This window comes from Thamnophis elegans, chromosome 12, assembly GCF_009769535.1.
Source record: "Thamnophis elegans isolate rThaEle1 chromosome 12, rThaEle1.pri, whole genome shotgun sequence".
Lineage (NCBI taxonomy): Eukaryota > Metazoa > Chordata > Lepidosauria > Squamata > Colubridae > Thamnophis > Thamnophis elegans.
In genome coordinates, this window is record NC_045552.1 from 1368836 (window position 1) to 1393239 (window position 24404).

At 49.3% G+C, this 24404-nt stretch overlaps 4 protein-coding genes across 4 annotated transcripts in view; 2 read left to right on the top strand and 2 right to left on the bottom strand.

Moving 5' to 3' along the window:
* Positions 1–29: 29 nt before the first annotated feature.
* OVOL3 (ovo like zinc finger 3) lies at positions 30–4959 on the top strand. The gene is made up of 5 exons (XM_032227645.1): positions 30–1862; positions 1899–2002; positions 2399–2617; positions 3934–4096; positions 4598–4959. The coding sequence occupies exons 1-5, from the start codon at positions 1760–1762 to the stop codon at positions 4933–4935; spliced, it is 927 nt and encodes a 308-aa protein (XP_032083536.1). The 5' UTR covers positions 30–1759; the 3' UTR covers positions 4936–4959.
* A 143-nt stretch (positions 4960–5102) lies between these two features.
* Positions 5103–9193, bottom strand: POLR2I (RNA polymerase II subunit I). Its single transcript, XM_032227215.1, has 6 exons — positions 9085–9193; positions 8840–8894; positions 7565–7638; positions 7021–7095; positions 6432–6483; positions 5103–5310 (listed from the first exon to the last, which is right to left on the bottom strand). Exons 1-6 carry the CDS (start codon positions 9141–9143, stop codon positions 5248–5250), a joined length of 378 nt encoding a protein of 125 aa, XP_032083106.1. The 5' UTR covers positions 9144–9193; the 3' UTR covers positions 5103–5247.
* A 2520-nt stretch (positions 9194–11713) lies between these two features.
* TBCB (tubulin folding cofactor B) lies at positions 11714–22491 on the top strand. Its single transcript, XM_032227366.1, has 6 exons — positions 11714–11893; positions 16413–16556; positions 16851–16947; positions 18248–18433; positions 18589–18661; positions 21799–22491. The coding sequence occupies exons 1-6, from the start codon at positions 11783–11785 to the stop codon at positions 21914–21916; spliced, it is 729 nt and encodes a 242-aa protein (XP_032083257.1). The 5' UTR covers positions 11714–11782; the 3' UTR covers positions 21917–22491.
* ARHGAP35 (Rho GTPase activating protein 35) overlaps positions 22120–24404 on the bottom strand; it is a 48832-nt gene continuing 46547 nt past the window's right edge. The window contains exon 8 of the mRNA XM_032227646.1: positions 22120–22200. Within this exon, the coding sequence (XP_032083537.1) occupies positions 22120–22200 (81 nt within the window). The remainder of the gene's footprint in view (positions 22201–24404) is intronic.

A 24404-nucleotide genomic window follows, 5' to 3' on the forward strand; every position in this document is an offset into this window, starting at 1 on the left:
AGGTGTTTTCCTGTTTCAAACGAGTTTTGGGGACACTTATAAATATGAATCTTCTGAACTTTGATGGTGTGGCCACGGGAATGCCGCGATGGTCACGTCTGTGAAAAATGGTCATTTCTTCAGGGCCGTTATAAGCTTTTGAACGGTCGCTATACGAACGGTGGTAACTCAAGGACAACCTGCACTTCATCTATTTTGGACCCGGCTTGCAGGTAAATGTTTCCCAAAATCTCTAGTCAATGAAACCGTTGCTCAAGCTGCAGATGAGCCGTTTCCAGGGTTGCTTTGTTAATCAAAAGAAGAAGAAGAAAGGGTGCGCCCATTAAAATCACACCGCTCCGAAAGCTGACCACGGAAACAGGTTTATTCAAATCGGAGCACTCAGCGAGACATGGAAATCTGGAGCTGTTTGGAGAGAGAGAGAGACCTGCTTGCTTTTGAGTGCAAAGCGGCAGGAAGGAAAATCTCGGGGACACGACAAGGTCCCCCAAATAACGACTCAACAACCCAGAGATCCACTGGGTTAATATAGGTCCCCAAACTTGGCAACGTTAAGATTTGTGGACTTAAAACTCCCAGAATTCCACAAGTCTTAACGTTGCCGAGTTTGAAGACTTCTGATATAGACTGTTTGATCCAGTCCAGGGATCCCAATTTGATTTGCAAGCAAAATTTGGCTTCGTTTTTCCCCCCGATGGGTTTGGCCTAAATCAACTTTTCTTCCCGGCCCTGTAGAAGAGAGTGAGTGTGTAGCTAGGCTCAGCTAGATGATCTTTGAGGAATAGGGTCCTTCCTGCATCCTTGGCTGGGGAATTCTGGGAATTAAAGTCCACATGTCTTAAAAGTTGCTAAGATTGACAAAGGCTGGTGATGCAAAGATTGCAGCGTTGCACTCTGAATTCTACGTTCTGTGCTTAACTCACATTTTGTTTGGCTTATATTATCAAATGTTCTGTCTTTGAGGCTTCTCCTTGTCCAGCCTACCCTACCTCGCAGGGATGTTGTGTTGTTGGGGGGGGCGGAAGGCTTAGCTGACCTTTTCATGTTCCGATTTGGTTGCTGCTTTTGAAATATGACTTTCCTGTCGCGGAGGCAGCCGGAGGGACGGATAACTGACCTTAACTCTGCTCTCCGGAGTGAAATTGCAAGATTTGCATAGATTGAATGCAAGCAGTTGTAGGTCTGTAATTAGAAGCACCCAATATGTAAAACAGATGCCATGTGATGTCCTCTCAACCCACCCACCCCCAATTTAGATGCAAATTGTCAGGATATCAAGAGTTGCTCTTTTAAATAGCCCATCCACAGAATCATTCCTGCTCATCGGAATTGGGTTGAGATTTTGGACTTTGCCGGATGATAGCCAGACCGTCACATCTGGAGTTCCTTCCTATTCTTGTTGGGAGCTGGGGTAGCGGTTAGAGGCAGGAATTGGGGGGGGGGGGTCTGTGGTTTGGAGAGAAAAAAGCAACGGTTTGCATTTTTAAATTTTTCTTAGGGTTTATTGGTAACGCCGGCTCTTCAAATTGTTTGAAATGATAGGTTGGGCTTTTACTGGGAAGTTAAGTTCGAATTGTAGATTTGCTAAGCAGAAGAAATAAATTGATATATAGAAGGACCTCAAGGTTTATGAACTGGGGTTTGAGCACCATCAAAAGGTATCTTCTTCTTCCTGGACATGAAGTGTCTACTTTAAGGACCTTCCATTGTTGTTCTGCGTTGATCCTGGGAGAAACCCGAACCCAGCACCCAATCCGCTATGCCGAAGTCCTTTCTGATAAAACGTCGTAAATCGGCACAGCTAAGAACACGGAACTGGGGTGAACTCTCCGATCGTCTCCGGGGAGATTTGTACGTACCAGGTAAGTGAACCTCCACGAAGGGTGCCTTTTTCTGAGCAATGACCACGATGGTCGTATTGGCTGAGGATGATGGGAATGAGGGACTCCCACATCTGGAGGGCGCCCAGTTGGGGAAGAACTCCCAGCAGGGAGAGGAAGCGGTGCGAGAAGAGTTTTTCTAGCGTATTCCTGGAGATGGCAGAGTCCTCGACTTAACGGCCATAATTGAGCCCAAAACATCCACTGCTAAGTGAGACTTCTGTCAACTGAGTTTTGCCCCATTTTATGACCTTTCTGGCCACAGTTGTTAAGTGAATCACTGCCGCTCTTAAGTGAATCAGACTTCCCCATCGACTTTGGCTTGTCAGAAGGTCGCAATGGGGAGATCAGGTGACCCCGGGACGCTGCGACCGTCATAAATGTGAGTCAGTTGCCAAGCTCCTGAATTTTCATCACGTGACCCTGGGGCGGCTGGAACAGTCGTAAGGGTCAAAAACGGTCGTAAGTCCTTTTTTCCAGTGCTGTTATAACTTCGGCCACTAAGCGAACTCTTGTAGGTTCAGGGCCTCCTGCATTTGCAAGTCACTAAAAACTGTGTCCTTGTTGGCTCCCTCGATGTCTTAGAGACCGGAGGGGTCCCGGCCCTCGTCCACCCCCCAATTCTCAGCCTCGGCAGCAAAAGCGAGCGGGATGGAGGAGACGCCCCCCAACGCCTGGCCCAAATCCCGCTTTCTTTGCAACCACCGGCCGTGGGAAAGCATCTCCCGGGGAACAAGGTAAGGCCAGCCCAGAACGGAAAGACCCCGGGGATTCGGGGCCTTAGCAAATTCCGTAAGTCAAGGGGGAGACTCTCCATAGGCTGCTTGCCTGGCCTTCGCCCTGCCATTTTGGGGGGCAGCCTAGCAAGGGATTATGGGTGGGGAGGGAGGGCTGTTTTGACTTCGCCTTTTTCCCCCCAAGTTGATTTGGGTCATTAAATTGCCCTTTGATCCTGGTTGTTGCCCAGGATGCTTTTGATAGATGGGGAGGGGGGGGACATATATATTTGGGGAGGGAGGAAGAGGAAGGAGAAATAGGAAAGAGGTAAAAAGAGAAAGGAAGGAAGAAAAGGAGATGAAAAAGGGAAAAAAGAAAACGGAAGGAAGAAGAGGGTACAAAGAAGGGAGGGAGGGGGAGGAAGGAAAAGGAAATTGATAAAAGGGGGGAAGAAAGGAAAGGGAAAAGAGGGGAAAAGGAAGGAAGAAGAGGAGGAAGAAGGAAGAAGAGGGGGAAGGAAGGAGAAAAAGGAAAGCGATGAAAAGGGAGGGAGGAAGGGGAAAAGGGAAAAGAGGAGAAAAGGAAGGAAGAAGAGGGGGAAGAAGGAAGAAGAGGGGGAAGGAAGGAGAAAAAGGAAAGCGATGAAAAGGGAGGGAGGAAGGGGAAAAGGGAAAAGAGGAGAAAAGGAAGGAAGAAGAGGGGGAAGAAGGAAGAAGAGGGGGAAGGAAGGAGAAAAAGGAAAGCGATGAAAAGGGAGGGAGGAAGGGGAAAAGGGAAAAGAGGAGAAAAAGAAGGAAGAAGAGGGGGAAGGAAGGAAGGAGAAAAAGGAAAGCGATGAAAAGGGAGGGAGGGAGGAAGGGGAAAAGGGAAAAGAGGAGAAAAGGAAGGAAGAAGAGGGGGAAGAAGGAAGAAGAGGGGGAAGGAAGGAAGGAAGGAGAAAAAGGAAAGCGATGAAAAGGGAGGGAGGAAGGGGAAAAGGGAAAAGAGGAGAAAAGGAAGGAAGAAGAGGGGGAAGAAGGAAGAAGAGGGGGAAGGAAGGAAGGAGAAAAAGATGAAAAGGGAGGGAGGTGTGAAAAGGGGGGAAGAGAGAAGGAAGAAGAGGGGGAAGAAGGGAGGGGGGGCCAATGGTGTGGGAAGTGGAGAGCTTCAGTCCACAGGTTCTCCATTCAAAACCCACCATTCTCACAAACAAACCCTGATTGCCCGGATCTGTATTTTTATCAACCTGGCTTGTACTGCCCATTAGTCTCTTAGGGCAGGGACCCTTCCAGGGTCTGTATCATGCGCCACTCCTTCTCCCCTCCCTCCTTTCCAGGGCAGGGGTCTCCCCCAAGAGGTGGGCTTCCAGTGCTCCGTCTGCAGCAAAGGCTTCCCGCTGCAGCGCATGCTGAACCGCCACACCAAGAGCCACAGCCCCGTCAAGAAGCACCTGTGCCACTATTGCAGCAAAGGCTTCAACGACACCTTCGACCTCAAGAGGCACCTGAGGACGCACACAGGTGAGGGCCGGCAGGCCAGCCGGGGAGGGAAACAGATTGATCTCTGCTACGGCCGAGTCCTCCACTTACAACCGTTCATTTAGCGACCGTTCCAAGGGGCAGGGCCACTAAAAGAAAAAGTGGCTTGTAACAGGTGCTCCCACGACCACAATTGGGGACAGAATTTCCCCCACTTAAGCAAGGCAGCTGTTTATCCAGCTGCGCCTGACTTCACGACCGATGGTTGATGTTTTTTGGCTGTGGTTGTTAAGCAAATCACTGCAGTTAAGTGGCCGTTAAACGAATCCAGCTTCCCCCATTCACTTTCCTTGTTGGAAGGTCGCAACAGTCAGAAATACCTGCCGGTTGCGAAACGTTCAAATTTGTGTGACTTTCGAGGAAGGTCATAAATGCGGGTCACGGGCCCCTTTTTGGGGGGGGGGGGCGCAACTTTGAACGGCCGCTAAACGAGTGGTCGCAAGTCGAGGACCTTTGCAAACTCTCACCCGTCGCTGCCCGCAGGCATCCGTCCATACCGCTGCTGCCTCTGCAGCAAAGGATTCACCCAGCGCTGCTCCCTGGAGTCTCACCTGAAGAAAATCCACTGCGTCCCCCAGACGTACAGCTACCGGGAACGGCGGGAAAAGCTCTTCGTGTGCGAGCAGTGCGGCTTCACCTGCGGCACCAGCAACGAGTTCTACGGGCACACGCGCCGGGGCCACTCCGCCGGGCCCCACCTGGGGGACGACTTCCCCAAGCCTGGAGCAGCTGCTTTTCAGGCTCCATTGCAGCTGCTGCTGTGGCCTCGAAGTGGACCTCTTGCCTCACAATCAGGAGGTTGTGAGTTCGACCCCAGGTAGAGGCAGATGCAGAGTCTCCTGCTTGTGGGCAGGGGGTTGGACTAGATGACCGGCAAGGTCCCTTCCAACTCTGCTGATCTGTTAATGCAGATTACTCAGAGAAGATGCCAAAGCAGACAGGGGTGTCTTTCGGTTTTATTTTTCAATAGACGCGCGAGGCTGTAGTCTTCTGTAAAAAATAAATCATTTATTAAAGCAAAGGACAATTCAGACAGGCTGAACGGATAAATAGCGGAGAATCGCAGCAGGGAAGTCGTCGGTGGTGCAGGAGACAGGAAGAGACCTGGCAGGGAGTGGTCGTCCCACAAGGTTTCACTCCGTCCAACGGTGACCACAGTGGGGGGCAGTGCAGACATAGTAGAGCCGCATGGCATCCTGGGAAAGAAAGAAAGAAAGAAAGAAAGAAAGAAAGAAAGAAAGAAAGAAAGAAAGAAAGAAAGAAAGAAAGAAAGAAAGAAAGAAAGAGGGAGAGGGGGGAAAGGCAGCCATGATTTTGTGATTCTGGAGATCACTTTCTGCAGAAATGGGAAAGCCGAAAAGCCAAGGCCGCCTCCAGATCTCCAGCAGGCTCCTAAATCAGCTTTCTAACCTGATCTTCTCTAGACGAGTTGGGGTACCATCCACTTGCCCACAAGCGTCACGGAGGGGGTGGCTGAGGCTGAAACCCCCTGGAAGAAGGGCCTCCAAGAGCAAAACTTGAAAATTCTGCATTTCCAAATCCTGGGAAGTTTGGTCTAGTGGTTAAGATACCAGGTGACAGGGAGTTCTAGTGTCAACTTAGCGTGAAAGCTGCCTGGGTGACTTTGGGCCAATCACTAGTGCAGTGTTTCTCAACCTTGGCGACTTTAAGTCCTGTGGACTTCAACTCCCAGAATTCCCCAGCCAGCATAGCTGGCTGGGGAATTCTGGGAGTTGAAGTCCACAGGACTTAAAGTCGCCAAGGTTGAGAAACACTGCACTAGGAGATGGTGAGTGCTAGTCCTGCCTCAGGCATGGATGACTCTGGGCCAATCACCAGGAGGCTGGGAATTGTAGTCCAGCCTTAGCCATGAAAGCTGGCTGGTTCCTTTTGGGCCTATTATCAGGAGATGGTGAGTTCTAGTCCTGCCTTAGGCATGAAAGCCGGCTGGGTGATTGGGCCCATCCCCCTTGCTCAGCCCAATCTATCTATCTTGTTGTTATGGGGGAGAAGAGGAGGAGGAAGGTTTGTGGATATGTGTGCCTCCTTGACCTATTTGTAAGGATAATAAAGACGGGATTGCAAGCAAGGAAACAAATACATGAACATCTCTGTTCAGAGCCCTGGCTGAGCACTTTCCACGCCTATAATATCAACTGAAAACTCGGTCAGACTCCCGGGCAGGCCGTGCTGGGCTCCAAAGGCATCCAGGTTTGTGACGGCAAGCCATCATCCCTCATGGCGATTCAGAGCGACGTCGTCCGAAGGTGAAACCCTCAACCACCCTCCCTAAAACTTAAAAAAGGCATCCGCTCACCTCAGCCCTGGCGCTGTGGGACTGGAAAAACACGGCTTCTTTGTGGCCGCACCTGGAGGGCAGAGCTAGGCGTCAAACAAGGTTGGGAAAGAGGGCACAACATGGCTGGCAGAATGTGGCTGGCTCCCCAGGAGGAAGGGCTGGGGATTGAATCGAGGCAGTCGGCAGCATTCTCACTTACTGTCCAGCCCCACCTGTTTCTGCTGGCGTCTCCTCTCCAGAGCCCGGCCAATTTCCAAATCTATTTTTTGTTCTACCGGAGTTTTTTCCCCACCCCCTTTCCAAATTTGACCCTGTGCGGCTTCCAAAGCTCTCTTTGTTTAAGGCTTGGGCAGAGAAAGACAGAGTCCCAACTCCTTGGCCTGGTTCAGCATAAAAATCAGGATAAAATTTCAAAGAAATCCCCCAAATTCTGCTCGCTTTCAAGCTTTAAAAGAGCGTTTCTCGACCTCAGTAACTTTTAAGAAGAAGTGCGGACTTCAGTTCCCAGAATTCCCCAGCCAGCCAGGTACGGTTTTAGAAGAAAGCTGTTGTTTTCTACAACATTCCTGCCTCAAGAGATGTTTAAGCTAAAGCAACAAGTCCTCACTTCTGACAGGGGTGATCCTCCGTCCGGGGCAGGGTGGGATCCTGGGAGACGTCAGCGATGATCTGGGTTAATTCGCTGAAAGCAAAATAGTGGATTTACTGATTTAACCTGGGCAGCCTGGTTTACAACAAATAGAACCAATCTTATCGTAGGAAATACAGGTAGTCCTTGATTTATGACCACAACCGAGCCCAAAATTTCTACTGCTAAGAGCAAACAGTTGTTAAGTGAATTTTGTTCCATTTGACGACTTTTTCTTGCCACAGTTGCTAAGTGAGTCCCTGCAGTTATTAAGTTGGGAACGCAGTTATTAACTGAATCTGGCTTCCCCCTTGACTTTGTTTGTCAGAAGGTCGCAAAGGGGGATCATGGGGCCATGAGACATTGCAACCATCATAAATATGAGCCAGTTGCAAGGGAGTCTGAATTTGGATCGTGGTCACACTCCAGCATGATTCCCCTCCCAAATACCAAAACCCCCTCCCTCCCTGTTATTATGGCAGCCGATAGCAAGCAAGCAAGCGATATAGAGGATGACACTTACTCCACTTCGTGGGTGATCTTGTTGACGTAGATGCAGCTGTTGTCGGCTTCCTGCTGGTAGTCACAGTTCCGGCACTGGAAGAGGGGGGGAGGGGGAAGGAGCAGGAAGAGTTTCAAAAGAAGAAGAAGAAGGGTGTAAGACAGTGTTTCTCAACCTTGGCAACTTGAAGATGTCTGGACTTCAACTCCCAGAATTCCCCAGCCAGCATTCGCTGGCTGGGGAATTCTGGGAGTTGAAGTCCAAACATCTTCAAGTTGCCAAGGTTGAGAAACACTGGTGTAAGATGTCCCATCACCACCCAGGTGTCTCGGCCAGACGGCCAAGCAACCTCCAATGGCCGATGGTGCTTTGGAGGCCTCGTGGTCCAAACGCTTCCATGGGGAGGGCGGCCCCAGCAATGGCTTCAACGCGAGAGAGCAGGCTGAGCCAGAATAGGGTCTCGTGATATTAAACTTTAGCTGTTCATATATAGAAATTGCAAACGATCGCTTTTAGGAAGTCTGCACATAAAAGAGGCTGTAGCAAAAGTCTCTATTTTAATATATCTGCTGGCTTGACTGTAAAAGCTGTCTGAAAGGACACAATTTACTTCCTCAAATGTATGCTATATGACTATGTATAATTAGTTCCTGTAGACATAATTTTACTGTAATCCAATCTTGGGGGGGCGTATCCAAAATCTAGCAGGTGGCTGAGCTAAAAGCTAAGGACTATAAAAAGGAATTTCCTGATGTCATTTGGGGTTCAGGCCTTTGTCTCTGGACCTGCGCAATAAACTATTCCTTCCCTGAAGAGCTGGCTTGTGTGTCCTGTTTTTTTTCTACAGCAAACGGGGAAATGAATAACTCCGTAGCTGGAGGGCAGAAGCACATGGACCCCAGGGCGGGCTGGGGAATTCTGGGAGTTGAAGTCCATCCACCTTCAGCTTAATCAGCATGCAGGCTGGGGACCTCTGGGAGGGACTCTTAAAGGGGCCGAGGCTGAGAAGGAGGGCAGGGCAAAGGGTCTCAAAGTGGGGCAAGAGAGGCTGAGACCCCCCCCCCCCGTTTTTAGGCCCATCCCAGAGTTTCAGGGAAGCGGGATGTCCATCTCCCCTTGCCCTTCCAATGGCTTCTAAGCCATCCAGCTCCTTTGGTTGATGAGGGTCTCTTTTAAAGAGGGACTTCAACTCCCAGAATCCCCCAGCAGGCGCCTGCGGAGCGGAGAGCATGCTGGGAGATGAAGTCCGCGCCCGCTGGCAGAGGGCAGGCCGCCCCCCCCCCCACACACACTTACCGCGTAGAGCAGGATCCGGTTCTCCTTGTCCTCCTTCGGGTACAGCATGTTGTTGCTGGGCGAGAGAGGGAGCGAGAAACGGCGGTGAGGCCTTTCGAAAAAACAGGCCGGGCCCCGCGCGACGGGGAGGGGGGAGGATGGGAGATGCGGTTCAAGGCCTCGCGGAGAAGCCGGGGAGGGACTACCCATGCTCCCATGCTCTCTGATGAATCCGGGCCCCTCACCAACCCTCCCGCCCCGCTCACCATTCCTGACAGAAGCGGATCCCCACGAAGCCCGGCTCGTAGGCTCCTTCCGACTCCATGGCAACCGCGCCGAGCGGTCTCCGGCGCCACTGCGCACGCGCCGGCGACGGCCACGCAGGCGCATTCTGGACTCGCAGGGTCCTACGGCAGGCCGCGAGGGTCACGATCCTCCCGAAGCCCGAACGTCTCAGGCGGAAGCGAGGGAAGCGGGGACCTGGAGGGGTGACGTCACCAGGACAGTTATGTTCTCAGCGCGCTGACGTCATCTCTGTCGAAGTCCCGTCCGCGTGACGTCATTCCCGGAGTGGAGTCATCCGACCGAAGACCTCTTTGGGGGTAGCAGAGGCTGGATTTCATCTGGGTGGGACCTGCGACTTCGCTATTGATATTAAAAGTATCTGGAGCCGTGTTTCTCAACCTTGGCAACTTGAAGTCCTGTGGACTTCAACTCCCAGAATCCCCCAGCCAGCTATGCTGGCTGGGGAATTCTGGGAGTTGAAGTCCACAGGACTTCAAGTTGGCAAGGTTGAGAAACACTGATCTGGAGCATTGAAAAGTTCTGCTGCCTGATTCATCTGCAGTCACGCCTTTAAATTATCCTTTTTTATTTTCCTTTCTTTTTTCTTTCCTCCTTTGTAAGCCGCCCGGAGTCCTTCGGGATTGGGCGGCATATAAATTTAATAAATAATAATAATAATAATAATAATAATAATTGAAACTGTTGATCACATACTCAGCTGCTGTAAAAAAATCGCGCAGACTGATTATAAATTGCGGCACAATTCAGTAGCACAAATGATCCATTGGAATTTGTGCAAAAATTATAATATTAAAACAGCAACAAACTGGTGGGAACATCAGCCTGAAAAAGTCACCGAAAATCAGATGGTCAAGATCTTGTGGGATTTCTGTATACAAACGGACAAAATACTGGCGCATAATACACCAGACATCACACTGGTTGAGAAAAATAAGGTCACAATCATAGACATCGCAATACCAGGTGATAGCAGGGTCGCCGAGAAGGAACATGAAAAAATCACAAGATACCAGGACTTAAAAATCGAAATTCAACGACTATGGCACAAACCAGCAGTGGTAATTCCAGTGGTAATTGGCACACTGGGTGCTATTCCAAAAGCACTGGAATTACATTTAAAACAGTTAAAAATTGACAAAATCACCATCAGCCAAATGCAAAAAGCCGCACTGCTTGGATCTGCATGCATATTACGAAAATACGTTACGACGTCCTAGGCCCCTGGGTGGGGCCCGACTAGTAACCAATGCCAAATCCGGCGAAACAACTGGCCGCTGTGATACAATTGTATAATAATAATAATAAATAATTTAAAAAAAACTAGTTACTTCAACCCGCACGTAGAAGGAATGCTTTTTTTGTGTGTTTACAACTGCCAAGTCAGTGTTTCTCAACCTTGGCAACTTGAAGATGTCCGGACTTCAACTCCCAGAATTCCCCAGCCAGCATTTGCTGGCTGGGGAATTCTGGGAGTTGAAGTCCAGACATCTTCAAGTTGCCAAGGTTGAGAAACACTGTGCCAAGTGATCAATGGATCTGAGAAATGGGTATGTCAAGAAGTAGTTGGTTGGGAATTATGGGAGCTGAAGTCAGACTGGGGGAAGAAAGGCTGTGGTGTTTTGAGCTCCCACTCTGGAGTTTGCTTTCTGTGCAGCGGTGGAACCTCTGGTTTTATTTATTTATTTATCAAAGGCAGGTTTCATAGAATCATCGATTCTTAAGGCTGGAAGGGGCTTTGGTGGCTGGGGGATTCTGGGAGTTTGAACTCCACAAGTAAAAAATGGCCAAGGTTGGACACTCCGATGCCCGAACATCATTTTTACCAGAATTATTTTTCAACCTTAGCAACCTTTTAACACTTAACGTTGCTCAGGTTGAGAGATACCGATGTATGCAGTGCTTTATGTATTCCCCGTGCATCTCTCTGCTTTTCATGGGAAGAGGGAATGGGGTGATGGGTGCGACTGATGCGCCTCTGGCCAACAGGGACTAAACCGGGGTTCATACTGCGCTTTTGCAAGGAATCAGGGTCAGCTCTGCAACGGGTGAGACCCCCTGGCTTCCTTCTCCAGGCCGGGACCCTTGACGGACTTTGCACTGCAAGTCCCATCCTCCCCAGCCGTCGTGCATGTAAAACACAATCCGTGCCAGCGTCAAAACAGGGTCTTTCCTTCTCCCGGAGCAAATCAGGAGCCCTTCTTTCGCTCCCCCGGTGCAAGGATACCCCCGAGACCCCCTTGCACGACCCGCACAAAAGCACCACGCAATTGCAATCGCAGCTTTCGCTCCTGCGCTTCCCAGGGAAACCCTGCCCTCTTCTCCAGCAGACCTCCAGGCTTCGCCCTTGCTCGCCCTTCACCGTCGCGCCTCCTCATTGGCCGCTTCCGCTCCCGCGTGATATGTCGCGGCTTCCTATTGGCCAGCCTCCCCGCCCGGGCTTCAAGGGCGGACGAGGAGAGGGCGGGGCCGAGGGCAGAAACTCCGCAGGAGCAAAGAAAGGCCGAGCTGCGCAGGACGCCGGCGGAGGCGGGGCAGGCGCGGCGAGCGGGGCGCCGATTGGCCGGCGGGGCGAGCGGCGGGGCGCCGATTGGCTGGCCGGAGGGAGCGGCCCGTGAAGGGGCCCGAGGCGTGGCGGCAGCGGGAGAAGCGGCGGCCGGGATGAGCGTGGTCGGGACCCCCGCGGTGGTGTCGGTCTCCATCAGCAGCAGCCTCAACTCTTTCCGCGCCCTGAAGAGATATGCCCGCGGCCTCACCATCGCCGAGTTCAAGGTAGGGCGGAGGGCCACCCACGCCCATCATCCCCAGCGCCATGGGAGGGGGAGTCCGTGGCGGCGGTGCTGGTGGGACTACCGCCCCCATCCTCCTCAGCGGCTCCTCTCACAGGCCCCCCGCTGGCGCCTACCGCCCCCCCTCTACCGCCCCCCCCCCACCCATGCCGGTTGTGGCTTATGGGTGTGGGAGTCCAGATGCCCCATGGAGGTTCTGGCAGGGGGGGTGTTATGGGGCGGGGGGTGCATTCTGAGCCGCTCCCCCCCCCCTCCCTCCCTGCCAAGCCTCCCTGGCAGGGCTGTTGTGTGTGTTTGTGGGGCGGGGGGTGGGGGGGTCAGGCTGATGAATCAGCATCAAAAATGATAATATAATTGTGAATATTCTGCAAAAAGGAGGGGAGGAAAAGAGGATGGCAGCCCAGAGGGGAACCTCTCTGCATTCAGGCTTCATTCACCAGTAGATTTATCAGTAAATTAGTAATTATATAATTATATGTATTTATATATAACTATACACCCACACACTGTATTCTTTCTACCTATCTATCTATCCATCCATCATCTATCTTATCTTATCTATCTATCTATCTATCTATCTATCTATCTATCTATCTATCTATCATCTATCTGTCATCTATCTATCTATATCATCTATATCTATATCATCTATATCTATATCATCTAGGTACCATCCATCCACTCTATTATCTATCCATCCATCCATCCAACATCTATCTTATCTATCTATCTATCTATCTATCTATCTATCTATCTATCATCTATCATCTATCTGTCATCTATCTATCTATATCATCTATCTATCTATATCATCTAGGTACCATCCATCCACTCTATTATCTATCCATCCATCCATCCATCCAACATCTATCTTATCTATCTATCTATCTATCATCTATCATCTATCATCTATCTGTCATCTATCTATCTATATCATCTATCTATCTATATCATCTAGGTACCATCCATCCACTCTATTATCTATCCATCCATCCATCCATCCAACATCTATCTTATCTATCTATCTATCTATCTATCTATCTATCTATCTATCATCTATCATCTATCTGTCATCTATCTATCTATATCATCTATCTATCTATATCATCTAGGTACCATCCATCCACTCTATTATCTATCCATCCATCCAACATCTATCTATCTATCTATCTATCTATCTATCTATCTATCTATCTATCTATCTATCATCTATCTGTCATCTATCTATATCATCTATCTATCTATATCATCTAGGTACCATCCATCCACTCTATTGTCTATCCATCCATCCAGTCATCCATTATATTTACCCATCAATCTCTATCTATCTATCTATCTATCTATCTATCTATCTATCTATCTATCTGTTTTCTGAGGTTTTCGCGGGTGTTAGTATGTAGGTCTTTGGTTATTCGGGTTTTCTCCCGCGTAAAATTGGAAGTGTCTTGGCGATGTTTCGACAAAGCCTCATTTATCATCTTCAGGCTTCTATATATAGATATAGATATAGATAGATAGGGAGCTATCTATACACACACACATGCACATACAGAAACGTATGTATACACGCACATACAAATACATATACAAACATACATATGTATATGTATGTTTGTGTTTGTTTATATACAAACACATACGCACATTCATCTACCTATCAGTCATATATCAATCATCTGTCTGTCTGTCTGTCTGTCCGTCCATTCAATCTACCTGTGTGCTTCAGGTACCCCCTGGATGTCTTGGTCCAGAAGGTCACTGCCATCTGGGGATGATGGGACCTACAGGCCTCCCAGACCCAGAATGTGCTTGAATGGGGGGGGGTGGGGTGTAAATTGCTGCACCTAAGGCCCCCTCCCGCCTAAGGGAGGCCCCCAGCACCACCACCTGGTCCCTAAGGAAGAGCCCTCCACGGCAGAAGGAATGAGACTCGTGGCCCCATCGGAATTTATCATCTTTCCCTCTCTTGCTTCCGCCATCCCCTCTGGTAGTTTCAGGGGTCCTGAAGAGAGGTAGGGCTAGATGACCTCTAAGATCCCTTTTGCGTTCATATATACTGAGATTCTAGGAGATGGGCGTCCACTCTCCGGTTCTGGTTTCCATAAGTTGCTGTGACAACAACTAAATAAAGAGACACTTTATTGAAGCCTTCGTGTCAAAGATTTTTAAAAGCAGCCGACACCCAACTCCCACCCACCCCAAAATTTGAAGGGGTTTCTTCGATGCCAGCATCAGGCACTAGCTGCGTTTTGAGGACCATCCCTGTGCCACTTTGATGTCTGTCATGGCAGCCAAACTGCCGCAGGCATGCTGGGTTTCATCCGAGCATTACAAAACACCCTAAAAATGCAACCCTCATTTTTTTGGGGAGGGGGGCTCTGCCCAGGACAAGAAAACCCCTTATGCCTGGGCAGAATCCCTTGCCAAAAGGGAAGCGTACCCCAGAGTTTGCATCACAGCAGATTTTGAACACCAGATTGTGCGCTCCTGATCATCCTGATGGTTACAAACGCATGGCACACACACACACACACATACAGAGGAGGTTCTCCACAGATGGCATTGATCCTCTTCCTGGTTTTGCCACCCGGGCACCTCCCAGCAATCCTGGCTCCTTCGGGTGCCGTCCTCGGAGGTCGGAGAGGCTCCATGGATTTTCCAGGTGTTTTTTCCCCCCCTCTCTTTTTGAGCGGCGGCCCTCCAGACGGGCCACTGATCAGAAGAATAGCATTGTTTGTGCATTGTGCAGCCGGGCAGGGATTAACTGCAGCCTGGCAGCTGGCATTTCGTGCCCGGCTGGGTAAATCTGCCACTCAGCCTTGCGCTGTCTTTGTATGGCTCCAGCTTATGGATTCCTGCCAAGGAATGGCTTTTGTTTCCTCGGTATACATACATACATACATACATACATACATACATATATTTAATGTTGGTGCTGAGGATTTTTGCAGAGAATATTAAGAATAACGTTTGTGAAGCCTGCTTGCTCCCTTCCGCCTTTGTTAGCAATGAACCACCCTTTGGCAGACGGCATCGTATCTGCCCACAATGCACCGGAAGAGCCGCTTGTTTTCCAAGTCACAGAACTGGGAATTAAACCGGGATTTGATGCTCGGGGGGAGCCCATTCTATTTATTTATTTTAGCCACTTCATTTGCAGCACCTCTGCCCTGCCACGCTGAAGTGATGATGAACGACTCTTGGGGGGCTTGCAGACCAGATCAATGGAAATTAAAAACTTCCAGCCCGTGTTTGAAAGCGATTAAAACACCAACAGCAAGCGATAAGGGCAGAGAAGAATGGAGACACACACAAACACAAGGGAAGGGAAAGAGGAATGAAGGGAGGGTTAGGGGAAGGGAGGAAGAATAGGGAAGGAAGGGAAGGAAGGAAGGTGGCATGAGCTATAGACTCGAGGAATTCCCCTCTGAAATAAATCATTTGGAAAATTTGCAGGGCATTGAAAAGGAGCTGCTGGTGGTTGATGGAATGGGAGACGAGAGTCCCATCCCCATCCCATCCGTGCCCTTTGGTTTTGTTTATTTATTTATTTGGGGCTCACCTCCGTTTTAATGCTGTTAATCTCTTTACACCTATCTTTTTTAGGTGTAAAGAGATTAACAGCATTAATCTGGGGGCCGCCCAGAATCAGATAGCGAAATGGGTGACAGAGAAATTCCATAAAAGAAAAAAATGGAATTCAGGAGAGCGAGATCAGGAGCAAGACCCCACTTCCTACCCCATCGAAGTTGCTCTACTTGCGGGTCCTGTTATCCCAAACGGTCCTTTAGCTGCTCCTCCCGGATCAGGGATGGCCGGGAGATTCTGCTGTCTTTCCTCCCAGGCCCATTGCTTCCCTACTGAATTGCTTTGATCGACGAGTTGGGCCAGTCGGGTTTCCCAAAGATGCCCTAATTAATTCCTGAGCCTCGAGCCAAATTTCAAAAGAAAACCAGTCATTTATTAGGAACACCATTTCAGCAATACTGTGTCATCAATCACATTCTCCAGCTCACGTTGGACCCAAAGGGTTGTGTCCCTGCGAGCATTAAGGACAAAGGGGGGGGAGGGGGAACAGTTGTGTTGCCAGGTACAAGTAGTCCTCGACTTACAACAGTTCATTTAAGGATCATTCGAAGTTACGGCGGCACTGAAAAAAGTGTCTTGCAACCGTTTTTCAATGTTATGACCGTTGCAGCGTCTCCACGGTGAGCAAATTCCAGGCGTCAGGCAACAGACTCACATTTACGATGGTTGCAACATGATCCCCTTTTGTGTGAGTCAATGGGGAAGCCAGATTTGCTTAACGACCACGATTCACATAACAACGGCAGCGTTTCCCTTAGCAGGAAAGCAAGAGAGGTCATAGAATGGGACGAAACTCGCTTAACGACTGTCTCGCTCAGCAGTGATGTTGGGCTCAGGGGTGGTCATATGTCGAGGACTGCCTGTACCTGTGAGGAATATTCCTCCTCCTGACGGGCTTTCTCCTCTCTCGGTAGTGCAAGCTGGAACTCGTTGTCGGGAGCCCAGCCTCATGCATGGAACTTGAACTCTACACCCCGGATGATAAGTTTGTGATGAAGCTGGACCAGGATGAGGCCTTGCTGGGATCCTACCCAGTGGACGATGGATTTCGAATCCATGTGAGTCTGCCTGGATTTGCGTTCTTGGGGCTTTCCCTTTCCCTTAAAACCTTTTTTTTAAAAAAATTCTCTCCGAGTTAATCAAAGGTCTCCAAACGTGGGCCCTTTAACAGGTGTGGACTTCAACTCCCAGAATCCCCCAGCCAGCTATGACTTCTGGGAGTTGAAGTCTGCAAGTCTTAAACCTCCCCAGTTGGGGGAGCCCTGAGTGAGTTGAACAGCATTCCCCTCTGCTTCTCCTGGGGACCGGAGCCCCCCGGCGACTTGAAGTGGACGCCTTATTTCGCCCTGTAGGTGATAGACCGAAGTGGAGCAACGATCGGAGAATACGAGGACGTCTCGAAGGTGGAGAAGTTCCAGATTTCGGATACTGAATACGAGAAGCGAACAGGTGAGAATCAGAAGTCCCTTCCCCCGCGTGGGAGGTTGGGGCAGCAAAGGTGATTTTATCCCAGAAACGGTGGTGGGGTCTCCAAACACAGCTACTTTACGGCTTCTGGACTTCCAACTCCCAGAATTCCTCGGCCAGCCTGGAATTGGTGGGTGAAATGGAAATGGGGCAGGAGGGAGCCCTTCAGCCCTCCACTGGGAGAAATAAATTTATTTCTATTTCTTAGGAATAAAAATTGGAGTGTGTATAGAAAGAGAGACGGAGACAGAAAACAGACAGGGATACATACACACACAAACACACCTGTCATCTGTTTCTGTGTACAGTATATATCAATTCAGAGACAGACAACAGATATACAGACACACACTTACACACACACACAGACCCGTCTGTTGTCTATCTCTATGTAAAGTATATATTCCCCAAACAATATATACATAAAAAAAGATGTTGATAATGATATATAAATATGTAGGTATCTGTATGTATGTGTGTTCAATAATTTAATCTATTTTTTATATATGTACCCACACACACAAACCGTATTTTTCGGATTATAAGACTCACCTCCCCCCCCCCACCCCATAAAAGAGGGTGAAAATCTGGGTGCGTCTTATACACTGAATGTTGAGTTTTACTGTTTAATTTACCTTTGTTCACATCTTTTTTGTATTGTCCTACACTCCCTTTCCCCTTTGATTGTAAGCCGCCAAATACAAAAATGAATACAGCATTTTTCCCCCTTTTGCAAAAATGGCCGTGCAAAGCTTCCAGAGTGTTCCTGGGGGCTGGGAAGGGCAAAAATGAGTGAAAAACAGGCTTATTTTTTGCTCTCCCCCCCCCCCCCCCCGGGAGCATTTTGCAGGCCTCTCAAACTCTTTGCACCAGTCGACACTGTCTGGCCGACAGCACCCTGAGGAGGCCAACTCTGTGGGATTGCACTGGACGATGGGAGGCTACCGGTGGCAGTAGGTGGTCTCGCAGGTATCCCGGGACTAAGCCATGGAGCGATTTAAAGGTGATAATTATTAGTACCTTGAATTGCACCCGGAAGACAACCGGCAACCAGTGCAGGACGCCTAAAAGGGGTGTAACATGGGAGCACCATGATAACCCGCGCAGCCGCATTCTGGACCAGTTGAAGCCTCCGGGTGCTCTTCAAGGGCAGCCCCATGTAGAGAGCGTTACAGTAGTCCAGGCGAGAAAGGACGAGGGCATGAGCGACTGTGCACAGAGCATCTTTGGAGCCCGGGCAAGGGGGAAGGGCCTCTGTTAAGCCGCTGCCTCTGCCCCACAGATTCGGCTCGCTCGTTCATGAAGCGCAGCCACCTGGGGCAGTACAAGGAAATGCCGGGGAAGGAGTCCGAGGCGGAGCAGAAGCTGCTGGAGGAGAAAGCCCTGGCGGAGGCCATTTCCGTGGGGGCCAGGTGCGAAGTGCGAGTCACGGGGCAGCCCAGCAAACGGGGGACCGTCATGTACGTGGGTGAGTATTCGTCCGATGTCCCAAAGATGCTTTTCAAAAGGCAACTGGGCTCTGCTGGTTTCCTTTTGTTTCGTTTTTTCCCCTTTGAAGACGTTTCCCTTCTCATCCAAGGAGCTTCCTCAGTTCTCACGACTTTCCCTGTGCTTTTTTCCCAGGCTTAACAGAATTCAAACCTGGTTACTGGGTTGGGATCAAGTATGACGAACCTTTGGGAAAACACGACGGCAGGTAAATTCCTCTTTCCTCCATGGTTGGCCTTGCAGCTGTCCACAGCCCTCCTCTCCGCCCGGAATCCTTCGGGAGTGGGCGGCATACAAAACCAATGAACCTAACCTAACCTCTCGGGAAGGGTGGTGGTGATGGGGTTCCTGAGTTTCTGGCTGGGAAAAATAGGATAACTGGGAGGGAGGGATTTTTATTTATTTTATTTATTAATGACATGTATGTCGCAGTGGTCTCCGAACTTGGCAACTTTATAAGACTTGTGTATAAGGAGGAGTGGTAAGGGGAGAGAGGAGAAGGAGAAAGGAAGGGGAAGTAGAGTAGTAAATGATAGAGGGAAGACAGGAGGTAGAAGAGTGGGAAGCAGGGGAGAGAAGAAAGATAGGAAGAGAGGGACAGGAGAGAGGGTGAAGGGGGAAGATCAGGAGTATAAGGAGGAGAGGTAAGGGGAGAGAGGAGAAGGAGAAAGGAAGGGGAAGTAGAGTAGAAAATGATGGAGGGAAGACAGGATGTAGAAGTGTGGGAAGCAGAGGAGAGAAGAAAGATAGGAAGAGAGGGACAGGAGAGAGGGTGAAGGGGGAAGACGAGGTCTATAAGGAGGAGTGGTAAGGGGAGAGAGAAGAAGGAGAAAGGAAGGGGAAGTAGAGTAGAAAATGATGGAGGGAAGACAGGAGGTAGAAGAGTTGGAAGCAGAGGAGAGAAGAAAGATAGGAAGAGAGGGACAGGAGAGCGGGTGAAGGGGGAAGATGAGTATAAGGAGGAGAGGTAAGGGGAGAGAGGAGAAGGAGAAAGGAAGGGGAAGTAGAGTAGAAAATGATGGAGGGAAGACAGGATGTAGAAGTGTGGGAAGCAGAGGAGAGAAGAAAGATAGGAAGAGAGGGACAGGAGAGAGGGTGAAGGGGGAAGACGAGGTGTATAAGGAGGAGTGGTAAGGGGAGAGAGGAGAAGGAGAAAGGAAGGGGAAGTAGAGTAGAAAATGATAGAGGGAAGACAGGAGGTAGAAGAGTGGGAAGCAGGGGAGAGAAGAAAGATAGGAAGAGAGGGACAGGAGAGAGGGTGAAGGGGGAAGATGAGGAGTATAAGGAGGAGGAGTAAGGGGAGAGAGGAGAAGGAGAAAGGAAGGGGAAGTAGAGTAGAAAATGATGGAGGGAAGACAGGATGTAGAAAGGGAGAGGAGAGAGGGGGAAGAAAGTGTCGGATAAGGTATAAATATGGTGTATGGAGAGCAGAAGAGCCAATAACTGGGTTTTTCTTTTTTCTTCTTTGGTAGTTGATGGTAAGAATAATTGATGTAATTACTTAATAATACAACATGATATTGACTCTGTAATAGTATACATGTGATTAGATGCTATGAAAATGGAAAATAAAAAAATTTTTCTATGAAAAAAGACTTGTGGACTTCAACTCCCAGAATTCCTTGCAAGGCTGGCTGGGGAATTCTGGGGGTTGCATTCCACAAGTCTTAAACAAGTTGCCAAGTTTGGAGACCCCCTGAGTTAAGAACAAACCTAACTTTGTCTGAAATAGTATAAGGGTTTCCTGCTTCAGCAGGGGGGGGGGTTGGTCTAGAAGGCCTCCAAGGTCTCTTCGTTGACTATAAGATGGACCATTTTGTCTCCCAAAAGAGGGTGGAAATGTCTGTGCGTCTTATAGACCAAAGATTGCCGAAGCCATGTCCACCTGCCGGCCATTTTTGGGCCTCCACATGGCCCGTTTTGAGGCCTTTTTCGGGGCTTTTTTGGCCCATTTTTGAGGCTTTTTTCAGCCCGTTTTTCACAAAAAAGGCTGAAAAAAGTGTCAAAAATTGGCCGAAAAAAGCTTCAAAAACGGGCGGAAAAAGATTTTTAAAAAACCGACCAAGAAAAGCCTCAAAAATGGGCCAAAAAGCCTTGAAAACAGGCAGAAAAAGCCTCAAAAACAGACCGAAAAAAGCCCCCAAAACGGGCCAAAAAAAAGTCTCGAAAAGGCCAAAAAAAGCCCCCAAAATGCTAGAAAAAATTCTGGAAAAAGGCCGAAAAGAGACTCCCAAAAGAGCCGAAAATGAGGCGCACAGGACAACTCCCCCTTTTTTGTTTTCCTCTTATAAATTTATGTGCTTCTTATAATCCAAAAAAATACGGCGGTTCCTCCTGTTTGAAAGCAAGACAAACCCCCAACTTCCAGTGCAGAGGAAAAAGGATGGCTGGTTTGTGCAAATCAGGCCAATTTCCATCGTTTTTTTAGCATCAGTGCACTGCTCAGGGCTTTGCACACCCTGTTTAATTATTTTTAGAACCTGTGTGTGTTTATGTATGTGAATGATGGTGTATAGTAAGGCTGAGGATCTTTAGCAACCCGGAGTAGCTAAGAACAGTGACAAAAAAAGACAAAGCAATGAAACCAATGCAAAAAGAAAGGAGAAAAAAATCAAGAAAAACCAGGTATTTATTTACTGGAGGAAAAAAAAAAGGAGCTTAATATATTTAGTGCAAGTTGATATAAATGTATTTTGTATAAACCTGTACGTATATAAAAGTTAAGGGCTTCCCTCCCCTTTGCTGAGGTCAAGAGTTCTTTTAACAGAATAACAAGAGTTGAAAGGGACCTTGGAGGTCTTCTAGTCCAACCCGCTGCTCAAGCAGGAGACCCTGTGCCTTTTCAACTCCTTTTGGCACAGTAGAACAAGGCAATAACATTAAACCTGGACTTTTTACTTTTACATAACAATATCTACTAGCCATTTCTATAACAACAAATAGAAACAAAAGATCTTTTCCCCCAGTCTGGAGCCTTGCCTTGATTTGACCTCATTTGGTGCATTTGCTCATTTGGTGTTTTTTTCCTTCTTTGCTTTCCCTTTCCTCTTCTTTCTTCTCCTTTCTTTTCCTTTTTCCTTTTTCCTTTCTCCTTTCTTCTCTCTTTTCCTTTCTCCTTTCCTTTTTCCTTTCTCCTTTCTTCTCCCTTCTCTCTTTTCCTCTCTCCTTTCCTTTCCTTTTTCCTTTCTCCTTTCTTCTCCCTTCTCTCTTTTCCTTTCTCCTTTCTTCTCCCTTCTCTCTTTTCCTTTCTCCTTCCTTTTCCTTTCTCCTTTCTTCTCCTTCTTTATCTTTTCTCCTTTCTTTCCCCTTCTGCTTCCTCCTTCCCTTTCCCTTTCTCCTGGACAGCGTCAGCGGCAAGCGATATTTTGAGTGCCAGCCGAAGTACGGAGCCTTTGCGAAACCCCAGTTTGTCACCGTGGGGGACTTCCCAGAAGAGGACTATGGGCTGGACGATGAAATGTGAGGGGAGCAGAGCGGGAGGGAGGAAGTGGAGAGGATCTGCAGGGCCTCTGCTGGCTGGCAGAAACACCCCCCCCCCCCCTTGGTGGCTGCTGTTTCGGCCACTGCGCTCTGATCCCGAGTGAGGGTGGGGGGGGCACCTGAGTGAAACGGAAGAACTGTGTGTTTCGATGTGTTTGTTTGTCCCTTTGCCCTCGTTGCCTCTGTTCAGTGAAGCTGCCGATGTTTCCATGCCACACCCCATAGGTCAGTCACAGGGAACCAGAAGGTCTTTTGAGTATAATCACCCTTTTGGGGGGGGGGGGAGATAACGGTGACATCTCCCCGAATTTTCCGTCACAGCGAGTGGAAACGGAATAACGCAGGATTCAGAACCGATGTACATACAACTCTGGTTTCAAAACAAAAGAAAATCTAAACCGAATCATTTTGATGGCTGTTTTCTTTCTTTCTTTTCTTATTTTCATTGTGGGTCTGTTGTTGTTGCATTTTGTTTTGTTGTGCTGCTGAAAAAAATGCTACGTGATCATTACGAATTAAAAGTTTTGGAGGAAGGGGGCTCAGATACACTCCAGACAAGCGTGCTCCGGTGTGAGTTTATTTTTCTCTCTCCAGGCAAGCAAGAAACGGTCTTTCTTTGCGTGTACGTATTTGTGTGTGTGTGTGTGTTTTGCGTGTGCGAGTGGTCCCTAAAGCAACATGGGTGCTTTTGATCGGTCCGGCGCCATCAAATTATTTTCAACTTATCTACTTCTCTGCCAGTGGTGAAATTCAATTTATTTATTTTTTACTAGCGGTTCTGTGGGTGTGGCTTAGTGGGTGTGGCTTAATGGCTTGGTGGGCGTGGCAGGGGAAGGATACTGCAAAATCTCCATCCCGCTCCTGGGACCAGCCAGAGGTGGCATTTGCTGGTTCTCCAAAGCAGTGGTCTCCAACCTTGGCAACTTTAAGACCCGTGGACTTCAACTCCCAGAGTTCCTCAGCCAGCAACTTTAAGACCTGTGGACTTCAATTCCCAGAGTTCCCCAGCCAGCAACTTTAAGACGTGTGGACTTTAACTCCCAGAGTTCCTCAGCCAGCAACTTTAAGACCTGTGGACTTTAACTCCCAGAGTTCCTCAGCCAGCAACTTTAAGACGTGTGGACTTCAACTCCCAGAGTTCCTCAGCCAGGAACTTTAAGGCCTGTGGACTTCAACTCCCAGAGTTCCTCAGCCAGCAACTTTAAGACGTGTGGACTTCAACTCCCAGAGTTCCTCAGCCAGGAACTTTAAGGCCTGTGGACTTCAACTCCCAGAGTTCCTCAGCCAGCAACTTTAAGACGTGTGGACTTCAACTCCCAGAGTTCCTCAGCCAGGAACTTTAAGGCCTGTGGACTTCAACTCCCAGAATTCCTCAGCCAGCAACTTTAAGGCCTGTGGACTTCAACTCCCAGAGTTCCTCAGCCAGGAACTTTAAGGCCTGTGGACTTCAACTCCCAGAGTTCCTCAGCCAGGAACTTTAAGGCCTGTGGACTTCAACTCCCAGAATTCCTCAGCCAGCAACTTTAAGGCCTGTGGACTTCAACTCCCAGAGTTCCTCAGCCAGGAACTTTAAGGCCTGTGGACTTCAACTCCCAGAGTTCCTCAGCCAGCAACTTTAAGACCCGTGGACTTCAACTCCCAGAGTTCCTCAGCCAGCAACTTTAAGACGTGTGGACTTCAACTCCCAGAGTTCCTCAGCCAGCAACTTTAAGACCTGTGGACTTCAACTCCCAGAGTTCCTCAGCCAGCAACTTTAAGACCTGTGGACTTCAACTCCCAGAGTTCCTCAGCCAGCTTTGCTGGCTGAGGAACTCTGGGAGTTGAAGTCCACAGGTCTTAAAAGTTGCCAAGGTTGGAAACCACTGCTCCAAAGTACCCAAAAATTTCCCCTGCTGGTTCTCCAGAACCTGCTGGATTTCACCCTGATCTCTACCCGGATAGCAACCCTACAAAGAATCGGTTTCATCTCCTGACCTCTCTATGGGGAAGGGGCTTGCTTGGCGCCCCCCGAAGGCAGCACCTAGTCAAGCCAAGACCTCCCCCTGCCCTGGATTTTATGCCCTCTCTGGCCCACAAATATGTTCCCTGGACCAGCATCTTGCAACCTTGGCTGCTTTAAAACAGGTGGACTCCAATTCCCAGAATCCCCCAGCCAGGTTTCCTAGCAGGGGAATCCTGGGAGTTGAAGTCCACACTAGTCCCGGAAAAACCTCGCCCCCTCTGACAGGTTTCCTGGCCACGCCCCCTGGGCAGCCAACCAATCGGAGACGAGGGGAAGGGCTCAACGTTCCAGCCGACCTCGTGGGCGGGGTCATTTTCCCGCCAGCACCGGCCGCGCACTGGGGAGGCGGTGAGCCGAACACGCGGGTCGCGGGAGGGGGGGGGGGGCTTCAAGGGTCTCCGTTGCAGGAGCCTGGGCAGACAGAGATCTTGGCCAGGGGATCCTGGAGGGTCTGTTCCCCACGACCCGC

Bases quoted from the DNA above. Each gene is read 5' to 3' on its own strand.
- POLR2I (XM_032227215.1), bottom strand. From the start codon at position 9,143: ATGGAGTCGGAAGGAGCCTACGAGCCGGGCTTCGTGGGGATCCGCTTC. The intron at 7,639-8,839 runs GTAAGTGTGTGT...CCCCTCTTCCAG, and splicing joins ACCGGATCCTGCTCTACGCG to TGCCGGAACTGTGACTACCA. The intron at 7,096-7,564 runs GTAAGTGTCATC...TTTTGCTTTCAG, and splicing joins AAGATCACCCACGAAGTGGA to CGAATTAACCCAGATCATCG.
- OVOL3 (XM_032227645.1), top strand. From the start codon at position 1,760: ATGCCGAAGTCCTTTCTGATAAAACGTCGTAAATCGGCACAGCTAAGA. The intron at 2,003-2,398 runs GTGCGAGAAGAG...GAACTCTTGTAG, and splicing joins CCCAGCAGGGAGAGGAAGCG to GTTCAGGGCCTCCTGCATTT. The intron at 4,097-4,597 runs GTGAGGGCCGGC...CGCTGCCCGCAG, and splicing joins GCACCTGAGGACGCACACAG to GCATCCGTCCATACCGCTGC.
- TBCB (XM_032227366.1), top strand. From the start codon at position 11,783: ATGAGCGTGGTCGGGACCCCCGCGGTGGTGTCGGTCTCCATCAGCAGC. The intron at 16,948-18,247 runs GTGAGAATCAGA...TCTGCCCCACAG, and splicing joins TGAATACGAGAAGCGAACAG to ATTCGGCTCGCTCGTTCATG. The intron at 18,434-18,588 runs GTGAGTATTCGT...CTTTTTTCCCAG, and splicing joins GGGGACCGTCATGTACGTGG to GCTTAACAGAATTCAAACCT.